Source organism: Limanda limanda, chromosome 21 (assembly GCF_963576545.1).
Source record: "Limanda limanda chromosome 21, fLimLim1.1, whole genome shotgun sequence".
In the NCBI taxonomy this organism is placed as follows: Eukaryota; Metazoa; Chordata; class Actinopteri; order Pleuronectiformes; family Pleuronectidae; genus Limanda; species Limanda limanda.
In genome coordinates, this window is record NC_083656.1 from 16,253,104 (window position 1) to 16,272,473 (window position 19,370).

Sequence of the window (19,370 nt, forward strand, 5' to 3'; positions counted from 1 at the left end):
TTATTCAGAGGACATTGACCGAGACCTTATCACCAAAATCTCTTGAATCTCGTTCTTTCTAAATTTACATTTTCGTTCGGCTTCTTCTACGTGTTTAAGACACTGGTTTTCCATCGCAAGGTATTCGTGTTCTTTTAAGTTTCTTTCAGTTTTGCATGTGCACACGTTACAAACTTCATCAATGCGCCCACTCGCTCAGTGAATTCTTTGGACATTATCCTGAGTGAAGTTTATCATGTGGGTTATTTCTGTTTGACCCATATATATATATTATTATACTGTATGCCCAATGCTGAACAACCTTTATGTTAAAGGGATGAATCTGTGCAAAGTGTCAAAACTGCTTTTTTGTTTGTAGTTTGGATGATTAATTTTTTTATTGTTGTAAAATGTATATATATTTTCATAAAATTACTAATTTCCTTTCTCTCGATTTCTTGCAACCCCGAGAGGATTTCGGAGAGGGTTGGGCGTGGGTTTGTTGTTGCGTTGCATACTTGTTAAATACCAACGAAAAGAATATTTGAACAAAAACAAAAACAATCTGAAGTCAAGACGTTTTAAACACTGAAAAATACGACCAAGTCTCTTCAGAGTGAGACCCGGCATCTAGTGGCCCCATGAGAGAACTGCATATCAGGGCACTTCTGGGTTGGGTTCAAAGTTCAGCCGCGATGGAGCCAGTGGGGTCATGACACAGTAAAAGTACACATGCCCCTACCTCCCCCCTCCTGAACTCCACCACCTCGGTGCACCCCCACCATAATGTCGAGAGACTGCTAACATGGCCGGGGAGTCAGTGACCCTCTCAGATTAACCTGAACGCCTCCTAACTCTGGGATTGTTTGCAGTTTCACATGATGCACTGGGAATACTTTTCAAATCCACCCTCATATTTCGGTGACAACACATATCAGAAATGTTTCGGGTCTTTTCACACTTTAGTTGATTTAACAATGAGGATCCACAGCTTGTGAGACACATTCAAACCCAGAGGGGACTCTATGGTTCATATCTGAGCATGACTTCACATAGAGCCAGTGTTTGGTTTGTGAGTTATCTTTGTGGATCTTTTGTTGGATTAAACATTGTGTTTTTAGACCTGTTGTCTTCCCAGTGTTTGGTTTTTGGTTTCTGCCTAAGTTATGTTATGATGTTCTGTTTTGCAAATTTTTTTGTCACTTCCTGCGTTACTTTGTTACTCACCCCTGTCTCTCATTTCAGTTCATTTCACTTCCTGTCTTTGTTTACATTCCCAGCCTTCGCTGATTACTTTGCCCATCAACGGTCCGTCAAATAGCAGAAGAACGCTGTAGTCCAAACAGTATTGGGCCCGGCAGATGCCTGTGACTGTCAGCAATGTGGTGCAGTGATTTAGTTAGCAGTTTCTGTTTTTCATCTTGCTTATCTTGTTATATCCTTTTAGTGTTTTATCACTTTAAGTGTTTTTTTAGTCTTGCGTGATATGTCCTTGTGTAGTGTTTTTTGTTGTTGTTGTTTGTTGTAGGAAGTACTCCTCTGCAGCTGTCGTAGCACTTTGGCCCAAGACAAATTTTCCTACGGGACAATAACCGTATATTAAATTGATTGATTGACTGTACACCCAGAAACAGAAGAAGGCCTTTGTGAAGATCTCAGTTTTAGTGAGGACGTGAGGCTTAAACGCAGAGGGACAAGTTTGCATTGCAAAATGTCTGCATTAGTGTGGACAGGACGCTGTTTCCCTTTGTTCAGTGCCTGTTTTCCTAGTATTTAATCCTTGTCTTTACAAACTTTGAGTCCATTTTTAAGTTGGACTATAAATCTCAAGAACTGCAGACTGCTTCTCGACCTCTTCTCGTGTGGCACCGTCATCTGATGTTAGAGAGTGTTTCAGTTATCTCTTATACATTTTGAAAGTATTTTTCACTTTTATCACAAAATATATCAGCAAGTGTCTGTACCATAACCCTAACCTGAAAATGTATTGTGTTACAATATATATTTGTACTATTACTTGAGGTAAATATTTGAGTTCTTCCTCCACCACTGATAAAAAACACATGTTACTCACTTACTGACCAACAGTAACAAACATTTAGGTGCTGAATCCATGTCAGAAAAGATTAGAACCCAAATCTTCCATCGCTGCAAACAATCTTCTGATGATTTCTCTTTCAGCCATGCCATGAAATCATTTGTGAGTGTATCTCTGAGTGTAATCTTTACCGTCGGCACTTGAGCTTCTTTAAAACTTTCAGGGGAGACGACTGGGGTGAGGGTTTATTATCTCTTTCAAGAACAGGCTAGCAGACACAAGTGGGTCGCAGCTACGGCGTGCTTGACATTTACAGAGTCTTTCCAGTTCACAGAATAGCCCCCGGGATAAAGTCTGGGAGCAGGCGGATGAGAAGACACCCAGTTTGGGAATTCAAAAATGTATTATTTACTAAGTATATCACAATAACAACAAAGTAAGGCGACTTATAGGATATAAAGTAGGGTGGCTGCAGTAATGATTAATATAAAGTGATCTGTGAAGTTCCTCAACATTTCTTTATTCACATTTAGTATCACTAACAGTTCAGTAACAGAACACTGACACATAGTTTAAAAATGGTAATCGGTGGTATATGTTCAAATATCATCATATATCATACATTTCTCTACAAAATACAGATTATGACAGATTATTTCATTTATACATATTTACATCACAGATTTTTAATGCAAATACAAATAGATATTTCTTTTTACATGTGTAAATCTGAGTCTTCAGATGCTGTGATTGGATCCTTGCAAATGTAATTGCACATTTGCAGATTTTGTTGCATGTTTAATATCTGATTACACACACATTCTGAATACAGATTTGAGGATTCCGGTAGGCATTCGCAGATCACAGCATGCGTTTGCTGATTCTTTTACACATTTACAAATCTGGTTACACACACACATGTTGAGAAACCGTCTCACAATTCTCTACACACACGTGTGCAAATAATATGTCTACAATGTTGGCCCCATAAAAAGCATTTTAATCAAGCTACACTCAAGACTGCTTTTAAAATGTCTCATCTGCTGTAATTTTCTTGTGTTAAGCTAACTTAATACAATTTAAATTAAAAATCCCATTATCCATTTCACAGCATCACTGAAAGACAAGTGCTGGTTTTTCATTTTACTGACAGGAAATTTGATAAAATCAATGTCCAGCAGAATACCACAGCAAGTGAGGACATATACCAAGGATATTGCGTCACATATCCTTGGTCCATTCGGAATAATGTTTGGCATGTCCTCATAAATTAGCGCTACCCGTATGCAATCGCAATATGTGCATGAAAGATAGGGGGCAGTGTTCAAACAGTATTGTGGAAAGTTTTTAAGATAACAGATGATGTCTGCACTTATCTATATCTGTATGCTAAACATATGACAAACATGCCAGTCAAATTAGCTGAGGACAGATGAATATCATTTTGTCAGTTGATGTGGAAATCATTTTCATCATCACGCTGGAAATTGTTGTAAACAGCGTTTTTTGTCCACCAGTAACCAGTTACCTGAACTGGCCACAGAATGTAAAGACCAATTGCGTGTCGTGATGTTTATTGTTTACATTATGAAAATCCAGTGGTTGTTTGAAGTGTGAGCTCTCTGGTGTGCCCTCTAGAGGTCAACATGTGTCACAAATTTACGTTCATAATGCAGCAGGTTGTCTATGAAAATGCATGGTTAGGAAACAACAAGTACTTCTACGGCCTAACCTCGACATACAAGACATAGAGATGCATGCACACGGCCACCCAGGCACAACCACACACACATTTGACGCTATTCAACACTCGAAAGCCACCAGCTGTGGGAGTCTAGGGGCCTGTCTGTGTGTGTGTGTGTGTGTGTCTGTGTGCGTCTTTGTGTGCTGGTGTTTGGCCAAAGGCATGTGACCCATGCTACGCTGTTTACACTCCACCTGTCCTCACTTCAAGCCTCTTGTGCCGCATTTCATTAGTTCCTGGTGAAAAGCAGTATAAGGAGATGCACTAGAGCAGGTCAGCTTGCCTGTCTGAGTTATTAGACGACAAATTATACAACAGGTCTGAGTCAGACAGAGCCGGGAGGAGGGGGTCTGCACTCTTAACAAGTGGGGGGGGATTTGTCGGATGAAGAGCTTTATGGAAAATCCTCGAAGTCAAAATGAAAAAAATGAATGAAAAAGGTCTGTTTTTTTGGCCTTTCTTGACCTTTAAAGACATTTTTGTGAGAAAGAAATTGGAAAGTAGAAAGCCAACCACTTTCGTTTACACAGGGAGGACAGGGTAAACTTAACAGCTGGTGAGAAGGATTTACAGTCAGCACTCAAACAGTGAAGTGTGCGATCAACAGAGTCTCAGTAGACATCATATCAAACACTGTTATTTGAGACAGCTATGAGTTCTCACCTTGTGTACACATGTGTGGATACACAGTTAGGAAGAAACCAAACTCAATGACCCAGGATATAACAAGCTTAAAGAAAAAGTGTCCACTTCATTCTTGGTGGAAATAATCTGTAACTGTTTCAAAAATAACAAATAAAAACTAAAATTAGGGTTAATTACAATCAAATGAGTAAATAAGTTGAAGGTATCATGCAGTGCAGGAAATGGAAATAATTGGTGACTCAGTCTTTAGTCTTCTCTTTATGCGGGTAAGGTGGCATCCCGCGCCCCTGTGTCATTCAAGTCATACCGTTCAGTGTTGCACTGCATGCTGGGAGATGACTTGACCGTGGGGCAGAGGAGGGTGCGAAAGTGCCTCCTGAAGGTGTCGGAGAGGCAGGCGTAGAGGATGGGGTTAGCACAGCTCCATGAGTATGACAAAAGCACCATGCACTCAAAAGCTCTGGCGAAAGTCAGGACCAGACCGCTTTGATGCAGGGAGCAGAAGTTGAAGGTGTAAAACGGCAGCCAGCACACACCAAACACCACCACCACCGCCACCACCATCCTGGTGACCTGTCGCTCCAGCCGGTGGCTTTCCTGGTTTGGCGTCGACCTCCCGAGCCGCTGGCGCCGCAGGGTGAGCAGGAGCGCCGTGTAGGAGGCGGTCATCACGGTGAACGGCAGAGCGAACCCCATGACAAAGGTGTAAGAGAGGATGCCGAGCCACCAGGTGTCCGAGACGAGCTCTGGTATGCACAGGCCTTTATCCGCCGAGAAGTGAAGCGCCATGGGGAGGATGGTGAGGAGCGAGAACAGCCACAGAACCGCCGAGACGATCTTTGCGCAGCGTGGCGTTCTCCAGCGAGCAAACCGCAGCGGGTCGGCCAGCGCCATGTAGCGGTCGATGCTCATCGCTGTCAGGCAGAAGACGCTGGTGAACTGGTTGATGCCGTCCAGCACCATGACCACTTTGCAGGCGATGTCGCCAAACACCCAGCGGTTCTGGAAGTTCTGGCTCGCTATAAATGGCAGGCCAACCATGAAGAGTCCATCCGCCAGCGCCAGGTTGAAAACATACACCGTGGTGGACGATGACATTTTGTCTAGTTTCAATATGGCGATGATGACAAGGGAATTCCCAGCTAGTCCCAGGATGCACACCAACGGGTAGAGAATGGCCATGGTGATGCCAAACGCATCAACGTTGTCCTCGAAGTAAAAACGCTCTTCCACGTAAGTGTCATTGTAGTCTGTGTCCAACAGAGAGGAGCTGTCCATTCTGCCTCAGCATCAAGTGAACGATTAAAAGAAGAAGAAAAAAACACAAAACTGCCCTAGGACCAGTGGCAGCTCAGAGGGATCGAATCTCTGCTTCTGCTTAAATTCCTCTGCGAGCACTTCCAGAGTCACCTCTTCACCTCTACTCAGAGGGAGAGGGCTAAACAACACAACCAAAAAATAACCCCCCCCCTAAATATCAAACAGTGTTCACAGGTTCAACGACAGCCCGGCTTCAGCAGCTCTTCATCACCTCCCCCACCCAGTCAATACTCTTCTTATCCTCTGGAGAAGAAGACCTGTCCCAGTTGAATCCTCGAGTGGTGGCGACCGCACACTTCTGTCAGACACTCGTACTCTTTGTCACACACACACACACAGACACACACACTCTTGCGTAAACACACTGTCAGGGATGTACAGCGATGTGGAAATGAGCCGGACTGCCGCTCAGACGCTTGCCTGAGCACTCCTTCTCCCTGGGAGCCCTTTTATATCTCTTCCCCCCACAGAGTGTGAGGAGTGTTTCTACTGGGTGGTGGGGGACTCTTCTACCCCCCCGCCTCTCTTCTTGTCCATCAGTCTCCAGAGATTGTGATAAACTCCAGCTTGGCTCATGCCCCCCTCCCGAGCGCCTCCCTTGTGCCTCTGCTGTAATGCTGTTTCCAAGGTAAACCCCGGCCCCCATCTGCTACATTACTTTTGTTTTCATAACTCTTTCCTTCCATCTTTCTTTCCTCTTCTGTTTACTTCACCCCCATCCCTTCTCCACCCCCTCCTCTGGCTCCCTCACAGTTCAGCAGGAGGGGGTATCACACAACTAAACCAACTAGCACACACACATTTATTAACACTATCTCATCGCTGGGGCCACCCACCTTTACAGCTCATACTGAGTAAATCTGTCGACAGTCAAAGATAAAGTCCTCCTGTCTATTCTCTCTGGGTTTTTTGTTTGTTGACTATTTGACATGCAGATGCCGTTGTCTGCTTCTCCGACTCCATCCATCCTCCTCCCACCCTTCCACAGTGTTTTTTACACACCATCTATGATGAATTGGCGGAAGCAAAAAAGGGAGCAAAAGGGGAAGGGTGGCAAGGGAGTGGAGTTGAGACAGCAGGGGAGGGAGGGGTGGTGGGGCGCTTGGTGAAGATAAGCGATGACCCCGTCCTGTTGCTGCTCTGACACGCATAGCTGGAATACCCCGGGAACATCCCCCAGGAATAAAAAGAACCTCCAGTTTGTTCCGCCACCCACCGTCAATACAGCCAGCGAGACTAGCCGGGGTCTTCAACCTTCATCCAGTAATTCTGCCAAAGGCACTTAACACCTTATCTGAGAGCGCATTCATCAGATGCCACAGATTTCTCTAGACACACCATCCCCTCAACTTTTAACTGGCCCCAATTAAATGGAGAAATAAATGCCTTTCAACTCCTGATTAGCTTTTGGCTTAACGTCTCCCCCCCAGAGACTGGCACTTCCTATGATGAAGCTGACTCCTCCTCCCCCTCCCCTGTTAAAACATCACTGGAGACACTTTGTTTTGTGGGTGCTAAATTTGGAAAAGTCTGACAGCTCCATGTTCCACGGGCAGTATGTCACCTCCGTGTTCCGACCAGACGTGTTGGCTTCCATCACACGTGACGCAGGAGCCGACTATAAAGCATTAGAGCGTGCCGCATGCAATACAATGCATGTCCCATCTGCAAACTCAAGGTGAAGGGATATTTTACTATTCATCAGGAGAGTTGCTCTCTTTCTTAACGTATCTTATTTTCTCAGGTTTAACTTTGCTCCAAGGACTTTTCTTTCTTCACACCGTCTTACGTGATACCCGTGGGTTGAAGAGCAAAGGTTTTAAGTTACACTGTGGCTTTTAATCTTTGTTATGTTGGTGATAAACAATTCTAAAGGGGCCAGCATGCTTCAACTAAAGTGCTTGTCTGACGGCTAACCCCCACTCACCTTACATATTGCCAGCTTTTTCTGTTAAGCATTCTTTTCTGTTTTGTTTACACAATTCGTGAGTGATTCATGAGCGCAACACTTTATACACAATATGTCATCCTGGTGTGGGTCATCAGTGTGCGCTGTTATCCCAAAATGTGTACAATCACTGTGTCTTGCCCTTGACTGTGTCTTCATTCAAATTTGAAAGTGTGAACCTTATCTTTCACATGAAAACACCACAGACAAGACACATCTTTTGGGAACTAAATAAATTTCTAAAATTTGTGCCACCCCATCAATTTGATGTCGAGGTTATCCACTGAAAAAGTAAAACTCAGACAGTGTCTTGAGGATTTATCTTCTTTGGACCCGAAGCATTCTATAAAAGATTTAACAGCAACTGTTCAATAATAGCTATTTTATGGGATCTGAAAAAAATCTGTAGAAGTCAACCTCTGGGGATCATGAATGTTTAGTTTCATTGCAATTTTTCCAAATACTTTTTAAAAGATCTCTTTTTATCCAAAAACACAAATATAGAAGCAAATAAATGAATATCAAGAAAAAACACCATCCTTAGATCCAGGCAACCGATCCCTTCCGAACAATTAAAAGTGAATTTCAAGCCTCTATAATTGATTCCTTTGTCCCATGACCTCAAGCAGTTAAATACTACTAGTACACAATGTCCAGGTACATCAGAACCTAGGCACAGGGGAGTTGATAGGGTTCCAACAATGGCAAACCACTAATGGCAGCTAATGGTGTTTGTGTTTTAGTGACTGAAGGCCCTTATATGTCAAGTCATTGAGAGCAAGGAAGCACAAATCAAACCAAAATGTATTGGGTCCTTCTCTGACCTAAGATTGGCAATTTAGTTCATTCAGTTTTCATTGAGTAAAACCTCATAGTTGGTATAAAAGAGTAATAACATTTTCTAGTTGTCAGAGTATTTGGTTGCTAGGCATATCTTAACCCAAACTGTCCCAGTCGAATGCTGGGCTCATCTGGGACATCTCTCCTCCACACAGCAGGTAATGGGGTCTCTCTTATCCAATGGTTTTTTGAGATATTTCAGTATGAACAACAGTAGTGGACCGATGGGCCAAAATTCCATAGAGCCATGCTGCTATAGCACTGCTAAAGTAAACCCCCACAGATGAAACGCAGAGCCCATCTGCAGTCATGGAATAATACGTAATGATTATTCCAGCAAAAATGAATCACACTATTTTACAAAACAGTTTAACAACAGGGCAGTTTCAGTAAAAGATAATCCGGAATGCGAGACAGTCCACAAAAGAAATGTGGAAACTCCAGACAGCTTATGATCTTGATTATTGTTTCTGTGTGTCAGCTTATTTTCATCCTTTTTTTCTGTTTCCCGGCAACATTCTCCATAAACCCAGTCACTCATGAGTTATGCAAATCTCGCTTTGAATGCAACACAGAAATGTAAAATATTTGAGGGAATGTTGGTCATCTGTGTTTCATTAATATCATGGATACAGCTGCTCTTACACAATCTACAAGCATCAGTGGAAGGATATATTGTGTCCAGTTCAAATTATGGAAATTTGTGCTCTCTAATGTTTGATGATTCTTTTAAAAAATAAGACACTGGTTGATTTTTCTTTGTTGGTGTTTTCCTGCAACTGTCATGCAAAACTGACCCCAACAAATATGCAACATGGTGTGTCTTTGGGATGTTTCCAGCATCCGCTGTATTGATGTTGTATTGGCATAAAACAGCAGAGATCTATCACATCACAGGTAAACATCAGTATTTGATGTGGGTTCCTCAGAATCAAACAGAGAGGGCTTCTTTCTTCAGCCGCCATGTTGCACAGATGTTCACCTATCCTGCAAAGACTGAAAACCTAAAAAAACAAGAATGCAATGCAGATACAGGAGATGTTACATTTTATAACATGATTTTCCAAACTAAAGTACTCACACTTTAACATTTTAAATATCTTTTTTTTCTGACCATTTCGCCTTTATTGACAGGATAGCCTGAAACGGGGAGAGAGAGCGGAGGAAGGCAAACAAGGGGCTGTGTCGGAACAAAACTAGCAGCCGCTGCAAGAACAATCAAGCCTCCACCATTACACCTGTTAATGCTACTTTTGAGAATGGAAATATTAGGATTTCTGCTGAGATAGTGCTCTACCAAAACAGAACATCTATGAATTGCTCTTTTTATTGTGCTTCTCTTTTGTTTGTTGTCCTTTTTTGTTTTAATGTCGAGAGAGAGAGAGAGAGAGAGAGAGAGAGAGAGAGAGAGAGAGAGAGAGAGAGAGAGAGAGAGAGAGAGAGATTGACTGATTGACATAAATTACAAAGATCAGTAGAAATGGATTTAAGGACAAGTAGTTCATTATGACAGCCACATTTTATCAGTGGCCCTAGCTGACATCTGAGGGGCCCCTGAGGTTACCCTGTCCTGTAAGTAGTCTTTTTTAAATTTATTTTATTTTTTAAATTAGTCACTTGATAACAATACTAACAATAAATATGACGATATGTTAAGAATGTGTGTTTTATGACTATGGAATGACCTGTGCACTTAACTGAATCAGGAATTGTAAATGGATGTTGGACATATAATTGGTCCCTCTGTGCAAATTGTGGCCGGATTATAGCCCCTTATTAAGCGAAATCCTACATCAGTCACTAGCAGGAAATACTCCTTTATAAGAATAAAAATCACAGCTGATAATGTCCAACACTGCAGGTTTCTGATTTAGTTTTTCTTTCAACCCAGCAGGTCCAGTGGAACAGCTCAGAGAACGGATGCTGATAACTGTGGTTTTAATGTGGACCCCTCTGGTGTGTTTTTATGAGAGAGAAATACTGGAAAAAACATTGTTAGTCAACTTCCTGTGGAAGCAAGATGCTTAAAATACATAAAATAGAAAGATTCCAGCACTGATCTATCTCCATTGTCAGTAACAGAATGTGATCATAGTTTGGAGCGTGAGTGCTGGTGATTAAACCGATGTGAATTTAAATCACCATCAGATGTTTGTTACAACATCACTCCGGTGGTGTTTGCAGGATAGTCCAAATGAAGAAAGGTGGGAAACATCAGGGGAAATGTTTGGTGATGAGTCCACAGGTCTAAGGTCAACATGCCTAGGAATTACCACAGAGAAGTGAGCGAAAGCAGCAATCCTGGAAACTTCCACCGGGAAGAGAAAACTCTCCAGAGTCTGTTTCCTGTAAAAACTCAAAAGGAACAAAAAGGTCTGCACGTGCACACACACGTGCACTGAGAAAGTGGGGGAGAAGCATGATTTGATACTGATGAAAGTAATACCACAGTGTAAATATAACGAACTGAAGTAAATGACAAATCAGAAAATTATTCACTAAGTAGCAATAGTAAAAGTACTGTGGCTGTTTGTGTTGTATCTGCATAGAGCCAGTGGAGACTGAAAGGAAATGCTGATATTTATCTTAATATTTTACATAATTCTATTAATTTAATTTTTATTATTATTTTTTACCCCTTTAACTTATTCGGGGTTTTAATTCTAAGGTGTGCTTTGAATTTATTTGACCTCTCTTGATCTGTGTTCCTCATTTACTCTGCTCTTTTTAATCTCTTCTGTTTTGCTGTTTCTGAAAAATAATTGTTTTAAATTGTTTTCTTTTCATTTAGCCTCTGTGTTGATTTCAATGTAATGTGTTCAATGAAAGTACTACCGTGTTGAAATGTGCTCTAGAAATAACACTGCCTTTCCTTGTATGATTTGCGTCAAGAAATTCTTATTATTATTAAAATTACAATATTATTATATTGTAAAGTAACCAGTGTTGTAACTATGGATGAAAACAATCTAGCAGAGTTGAAGTAGTGACAGTAACAGTAGACCTAAGGACAGAGTGGTTCTGTTTATAAAGGGGAACATAGAGAAGTAAGCAGCAACATTTTTCCACATTTAGCTGCAATTTTTTAAAAATACGTTATTTGGATAAACTGACCACCTGTTATAAAAATACAAATATCTATCTATCTTTGTATTTATCTATATATATATATTTATCTGTCTGTCTGTCTGTCTGTCTGTCTGTCTGTCTGTCTGTCTGTCTGTCTGTCTGTCTGTCTGTCTGTCTGTCTGTCTGTCTGTCTGTCTGTCTGTCTGTCTGTCTGTCTGTCTGTCTGTCTGTCTGTCTGTCTGTCTGTCTGTGTATTTGTATGTAACCCTACACACACACACATTCTGCAATCCTGCACATTGTGAGTTTTTCACGTGTCTTTCTTTTTATGAATAATCGCGCTCCAACCACTGCTGCTGTCAAACGTGTGGACCAATAGACTGCAAGGAGGGGCGGGTCTTAGACTGTCATAGACACGTGTACCGGGAAGTAGGAAGTAAATACTGCAGCAGTCGAGGTGCCAGTGGAGAGAAGTGAGTAAAACTGAACTTATTCCCAAAATGACCACTAACTATATGAGTCAGGGTGAAAGAGAAGGAAGCCGAATTAACGTGTGACGTCTCCTAATGTAACCAACAGCGCTGAAGTGACATATAACCGCGTTATTTCAAATTTCAAGACGAGTAGATGTTAGGAATTAGCCGGTTAACTCTCATTTACAGGTTAGTCACGTCAACTACCTGGAGATATTACGTGTTACGTGTGCGTGTGTGTTTATGTGTGTGTATGTGTGTGTGTGTGTGTGTGTCTGCCTGTGTGTGTGCGTGCACGCATGTGTGTCTCAGAAATCTAGCTGCACTTTAGCCTCTACAAATGTCAGTTAAATATTAGTCTCCAATACGCACACACACTTAACAAGTGTTGTAACTATGAATATGAAGTTAATGTAGATTCAGTAAAACATAGGATGGAAACACTCAAGCAGAGTTGAAGCAGTGACAGTAACAGTGGACCTAAGGACTGAGGTATGTGGTTCTGTTTACAAAGGGGCACATGCTGAAATGAGCAGCAAAAGTTTTCCACATTTAGCTACAATTTTTCAAAAAGACATTGTTTGGATAAACCGACCACATATTATATAATACAGACACACACACATCCTTGTAACACACACACGAGTGCTAGTGAGTCATTCCTGCCATAAGAAGTTGTCAATGCATCTTAAAGGCTTCCACTACTGCTTCTGCCTGGTAAATATTCCCTTTGAATGATTTTTTTGATGCACATGCTCATGAAAATGTCATGTGCATGATAACATGAAAGCTGCTCCCCACAGCGTACACTGCTAAATAATTACACCACTCATAAACAGTTAACCGTTTTCGTCCTCTATCTAGGAATGTGAAGGGCTGACAGTCAGAGCTGCTTTCACGTGAAGCCATGTCGCTTCTAATCTGCTCTGAATCACCGAGATAGCTTAAAATCCCTACACTTTATGTCGGAACAATCCAAAAGTCCTGAGGCGCCTACACTTAGCCTAATTTAAAAAGTACAATTCTAATGTTTCAAACAAAGCCAAACCAAAAATAAACTGGAAAATCAAACCGCACAGGAGGGACAGGTTTGCTAATGGTTTAACCTTCACTAAGTGGGTTTAATGAGAGAAGAGATTTCGAGAGTGACGTCATTTTGAGGGGGACAAAAGTCACGACAAAAGTCATTATTTGGGACATTTTACGACGGGAAAATAATTCTGTCGTAAGATGTATTCTTATCCAGTCAGTCTAGTTGTGATCGCAGGGGCCTCTTTTCAGCAGGATACACAGGTTTGCTTCAAAGCAAAACTCCCCTCTGGGATGAACCTCAAGCAAACACAAGTGAGTTTATATCTGTCTGTGAAACTGCCACTTAAATTGTGTTTTGCTGTATTGTGGTTACACATTAGTATTCAAAGCACATACTGCACATTTCTGTCAGGTACATTTTTAAATTGAAGAACATGAAGTGTAAGCTTTTTCTTTCCTACAGTATGATCTGCTGTGTAATTTCTGGGCGGGCCTCAACAGGTCTGTCCACACAGATGCAAATGAAAAAAAGTCTGGGACATTAACATCCTGAGCAAACAGGATTTGACGCTCGTTTTCTGTTCTGTAAGCAGAAACAAACACAGGCAGTTGTGTGCTGGATTACTAATGTGAGGGCTTAAAGGCAAACATATTGATTCAAGACGAGTCTATTGAAGCACACGTACTCCTGTTCTCTCCTCTGTTGTCTGTTCAGCTGTTGTCCTTGTCGATACGTATTGGGCACCGAAGACATAAGCTCCCCCAAAGTGCTGTGGTTATGTTGCTTTTAAATGTCAAATTTAGCATCAATGGCAGCATCCACATGGGACAATATTTACTTTCGGCTTCTAGGACTGATTTGAAAAGGAGTGGTTTCTGTAAGCTTTTAATCCACCTGATGTTATCCTGAAAGATATTTTCTGCAACCTCTTCCCGTGCAAATTGAATGCAAGAGGATAACTTGAGTGTGTGTCTGTTGTGTGTCCAGCTGTGGCGCCATGCTTGAAGGCTACAGCCCCGTGACCCAGGCGCTGCTGGGGACTCTGTTCACCTGGGGTCTGACCGCCGCCGGAGCCGCCCTGGTGTTCGTCTTCTCCAGCCGCCAGGTACCAACCGTCACTCTGACCTTCAAGAAACACCTCACACACTTTTAAAGGATTTACTTTTCTGCACTGGGGGATATACCTATTTTCCTGATGTGAAAGTTACCGCCATGATCGTGAGTCTACAGTAAATGTGTCTGCTCGAGGCAGCAGCTGTTTAGCCAGCCTAGCATACAAACTGGAAAAAGCAGAAACTGTTATAGTGGCTCCGTCCAAAAGTATCACAGATGGGCTGATGGTTTATCAGTTTGCTTGTGTTTGCACCTTTTCACAACATAGCGACAAAGCTGGCGTGACAGAGTGCATGTTTCTCGACCCAAGCTCATCAGCACTTGGGTTAGATTCAGACAAAAATGTTAAAATGAAAGTGATGTTCAGTTTGGTTTCTGTTTCGTGGGTTCAGCTATCTACTAAATTCTGTCTCCGTCTGGCTGATGGGCTGAAATAATGATTTTCTTTAACTTTTAACTTTTAGCAACAGCATAACTGAGCATTTGAAGAAAACTAAAATGCTTTATTTCTACAATAACGATGTTGATTTATCACATTTACACCGGTAATGACTTTGACACCATTCTTATAATTATAATTATGAGGCTGCATCACATTAGCTTGGTTAGCTGCTTTCTCTATGATTTCAATCATAATGCTTAAGCAGCATTAACAGTTTCCTAGCTTTACATTTTAATGACAGATGCTGGGAGAGTGGTATTCTATCTTCTGCTTTATCACTTGGGGAGAATACACATAAGCGCATTTCTTATTTATGCAAACTGATCCTTTAATGTGGTTTTCTTTATGCTACATCACAGCCCTGAAACAATGCATTCATTTACTAAACGAGTCATGTACCAGTGAATGATCATTTCCCAGATGTGAACAGCACATACAAAAAGCATATTTTATTCATGTTGGCTTGATTTGTTTTCAGATGCGCAAAGCCATTCAGCAGCTGTTGATTTGAGCTTTGGACTTTTGTCAGCATTAAATACCTAACATGAAATCCCTCTACTGACCGAATGTTTTTTCTCATAGATTGTACTTTTATGTTATCTTTGAATGTCCAACTCTCAGGACATGCTGCCTGTTTTCCAGTCCAAGTCAACAGTAAAGTGATCTACTGACGTTGTAGATGCTATACTGTCAGGGTTTGAGGATATTGATTTAACTTATTTGTAAACAATCCGTCTTTTTGTTTGCCCTTTTCAGAAGCGCATCTTGGATGGAAGTTTAGGCTTTGCAGCTGGGGTGAGTTCGATTTTTTTTCTGTATTTTGTATTATTTTTTCTAACTGAGACACACACATACACACACATATTTACGACCTGTAGGAAGATGCTGCAGGAGATGCTGATGAGTTTTTGGACATTTCACTTTGGCAGGCTGACTGTCCTCCAGTGAAATTCAGCCTGGCACGTTCAGATGCCACGTTTATTCATAAAAGTTTAAGATAAGTGTTCCCCTGAAGGAGAACTTGGCCTTATCATGTCTAAAGAGGTATAATGCTGCAATAGAAAAACATCCCCTAAACCCGCTATCTGACTCTTACAATTACATTTGTTTGATTTCCCTCAGGGGAGTCTGTACACAGCCAATGCTCATCAAGTGTCTCAGAGAAGAAATTCAGTAGGAAATCTGAGCTGGCAGTGAAGTGTGAAGTCTCAGGGTGACGTCTATTTAAAAAACAAAATTCCTTTTTCCAGCTTTATAAACCCATGAAATTTGCCTTGCATCAAATCTCCTTTGGGATTTAGCAGAGCTGCAGTGATGTTGTTCAACTATTATTGCTAATCAGAGGAGGGAAATGATAAACATGCACAAATTTATTTGATCTGAGATGCAGAGGCTCTATGAATGTGCATGATTTGACTTTCCTGACACTGCATCGCAATTAGCTGTTAATATATTAAATATTTCTCCCTGTTTTAGCTCTTTAGCTCTGAAATGCTTTAGTATATTTACTACAGCCTGACAGATTTATAGGTTGGCCGATAAAAAATCAGCCACTCTAGCATTCCCGTTTGCAGATATATGCGCAGATATGAAAACCTTTATTTTCGAGATTTTGCAGATGTGCATTTATGTTTATATTTTACATTAAAATATGTTAATGTTTTTATTCAGGTGTTTTTAATATTTGGTTTGTGTTTTAATTAACGGTCATGGTTAAACTGTAAAGTATTAGGCCTCAATAACATTTCTTTTTCATAAAGTTTTGATACGAACCTATTTGGAATCATTGCAAATTTTTGCTATGGCCAAGTCTCTGATATTCTGCTGTGTCTGGAAAGCGTCGAGACTGAACCAAAACAGGGAAGTTGTGGGTAGAGAGAAGCTGAAAGATGCTTTAAGACTTTGCGGAGCTGAGGTGATGCTGAGGGTCAGGTGATGTGTGTGTTTGTTTTTAAACTATGAGCCCCCCCCCTTTTCACATTCCACCGAGCCTTTGATTCAAAGTCAATATAAATATGATGAATATTGCAGCGTTAATTATATTCAAGCTTATTAAACCCAAAAAGTGTGACATCCCTGCACAAGGAGAGTCATGTTTTTGTACGGTCCCAAACAGACAATGTTAATATTGTAGCCAAGGCTTGTTCATATTTAAGCTGTTGGATAGAGGATTTCTAAATTTGATGTTGTGGTTAAACACCAATGATTTAGTTGTAATGTCTGTGTCTTTTCATATTTATGTGTGCACTTATTTTGCAACACAACACAAATCATGTTCACCCAAACAACAGTTTATTTCATTTCCACAAACACTGGCTTTCTGTCTTTGGAAAGTGTTCCACAGAGAAAAACCACAAGTTTAAGTACATTTCTAATCTTTGGTAAATAACATCATTTATTTTCAGAGGAGAACTTTAACAGCTTGTAGTCCTGAATGGAAAATTAATTAAGATTCCCAGTGGTGATTCTGAGGTTGTTAATTATTACAAGCCCTGATAAGTGATTTGATAAGACTCATGTCAAACGATTAGAAATTGTCCACGTTTCTCTGAGAACGCGAGAGGAAAGGAAAGAATAATCTAATCTCCATCACTTCCTTATCTCAGTTTTCCCTGGTCTGGTTTTAACATGTTTTCAACCCTGTCCATAATTATATATATTTTACATTCAAATGAAACATGATCTAGACAGATATCAGCTTTGCTCTTATAAATTGCACACAGGGTCTTTCTGAAATATTTTTTCGATTAACTAAGTTCTTAAGCATGAACAAAATCAATTATAGACACATTTTATTGTTGGGATTTTATGCTTTAATAGCAATTTATTTCTATTTAAGTTTTGACTCTTATTATAATTATGTTGATGATAGTATAAGAGGATTTAGCTGGTGATGCACGTGGCAGTACTTTCTCTGAATTATTTTCCTAACTTGGCTCCACACATAATTCAAAAGCACAGGAATTGATTCTGATTGGAAATAGAGGGATTTTTTCTTCCTATTTGGTAAAAAAAGTCTGCTGTAGTAGTACATATTATATGAGAGACTGTTGCTCTGTTGCTAAAATGGTGCCAACTGGTGCAATTCTGTGGTTGTTGAGTGCAGAGTGCAGAATCAGCAGTCCCTCACGGTCACTAATGTTGTGTCCGTGGTAGGATTACTGCTCTGTCTTTATTGGACAAATGCTACTAAAGCCATACCATCAAAAAAATACCTGAGGGGGTTTAGTTCTGATGGAAATGGGAGGGGGGGTCAGGTCAGGACATTCCAAAGAAGAATGTCCTGACCAGTCTTGGGATTTCCATTAGGCCTCAGATGGAGAGTGATAAAAGGTCGATCTGACAGTTGGAACCAGGTTGTAAAGTAGAGGCAGTTGCAGAGGGAGGGAATGTTCAGACCTTGATAATAGTCAGCCGAAGCAGAAATAATTCACATCACTCCAGCCCTCATATAATTGACTTTTATTGAGCAAAGGTAATACCAAAATTCACAGTCTCACTTTCCTTGGTCTGAAATTTCAGAGTGAAGTTTCACCTGAGGTAGGATTGGAAAAGAAAGATGAAAAAAGAAAGAGTTATGAAGTTTGAGGGGCAGCTGACTAGTATGAGTATTTTACAATCTTTAAATTCTCTTTTATTGGAATTGCCCTGAATTTAAACTTAGAGAATAAGTCATATAACAATACAAATGTTATGGCCATGACTTTTTCGTGATTTCCAAATTGCTTCTTTTTTTTCAGTTTTATATGGTGTATGGCGCTAAATACTATGATACCCATCAGTCCTTAGCTGTCGATGCTTCGGCCAGCTATCAGAGCTGTAGAGCTCAACAATGTGGCTCTGTAAAGTTAGACATTTTCTGAACAGAGATATTGATTATCAGCCATAGGTTGAATGATCAACTGCGTTTTAAGAAGCTTTGGAGAAGGACTACACCTCCCTTATCCTTGGATGTAGGGAGGGGATTATTTGCAATGGTGGATGGGATGCGTAGATCCTTCACCCATGAAATAGTAATTATGTACACAGTCTGCGAATGGTTCTTTACACAACAGAAATTTAACCTCTTTGATCGGATACTTCCAATCAAAATACTCCTTGGGAGACATATTTAAATCCTCTCCTTATTTGTTCATTAACACTTGATTGTATTCGTGACTTTTCCTCAGAGAACCTTTTATTTTCTAATGCAGCTGCTCACCTTTTGTGCTGATGATGACTCAGAAGAAAATTACAGTTATTATACAAAATTAATAAGTGTGCCTTTATTTTGCAGTTCAATAATTATACATTAATCTTAGTACTATTAATAATAGTAATTATACTAGTTTTAGTGACTGATCGAGTATTAATCCACCAAAATTAGGACAAAATCTCACTGGTGATTCGACCAAGAGAGTTTTATGTCTCCATCTTCAGCATTCACACTAACTGCTTAAGTAACTGTCTATTATTTAATTATTTATGGACAAGTGGATTCAAATAAGGACCAAAATTCTTATTTTAAACCATTCTGAATGAAATCACAGGACTCGGCACAACACACATGCAGTATACAGTGCACCCAAACCAGAATGATCCTGTCATTTTTATTAAAAACTTACTAATGAGCATTGTGAGATGAAGGTAAAGTATTGATATGATATGCCATCACCTAGGGACTTGGAGTGAAGTGAGACACCAACGTTCAGCACTAACTTGACAGAAGTGAAGAAAATAACTTGGC

General features: G+C 40.6%; 2 protein-coding genes across 3 annotated transcripts in view; one reads left to right on the top strand and one right to left on the bottom strand.

Moving 5' to 3' along the window:
• Window positions 1-4,664: 4,664 nt before the first annotated feature.
• Window positions 4,665-5,810, bottom strand: LOC133027971 (somatostatin receptor type 5). The gene has a single exon (XM_061095154.1). The coding sequence runs from the start codon at window positions 5,682-5,684 to the stop codon at window positions 4,665-4,667; it is 1,020 nt and encodes a 339-aa protein (XP_060951137.1). The 5' UTR covers window positions 5,685-5,810.
• Window positions 5,811-12,001: 6,191 nt separating this feature from the next.
• Window positions 12,002-19,370, top strand: part of LOC133027752 (zinc transporter ZIP11-like) — a 115,193-nt gene continuing 107,824 nt past the window's right edge. For both annotated transcript variants that reach the window (XM_061094854.1, XM_061094855.1), the window contains exons 1-3: window positions 12,002-12,056; window positions 14,077-14,194; window positions 15,401-15,439. In XM_061094854.1, the coding sequence (XP_060950837.1) occupies window positions 14,087-14,194; window positions 15,401-15,439 (147 nt within the window). In that variant the 5' untranslated portion in view covers window positions 12,002-12,056; window positions 14,077-14,086. The remainder of the gene's footprint in view (window positions 12,057-14,076; window positions 14,195-15,400; window positions 15,440-19,370) is intronic.

Coding starts and splice junctions, on each gene's coding strand:
- LOC133027971 (XM_061095154.1), bottom strand. CDS start 5,684: ATGGACAGCTCCTCTCTGTTGGACACAGACTACAATGACACTTACGTG.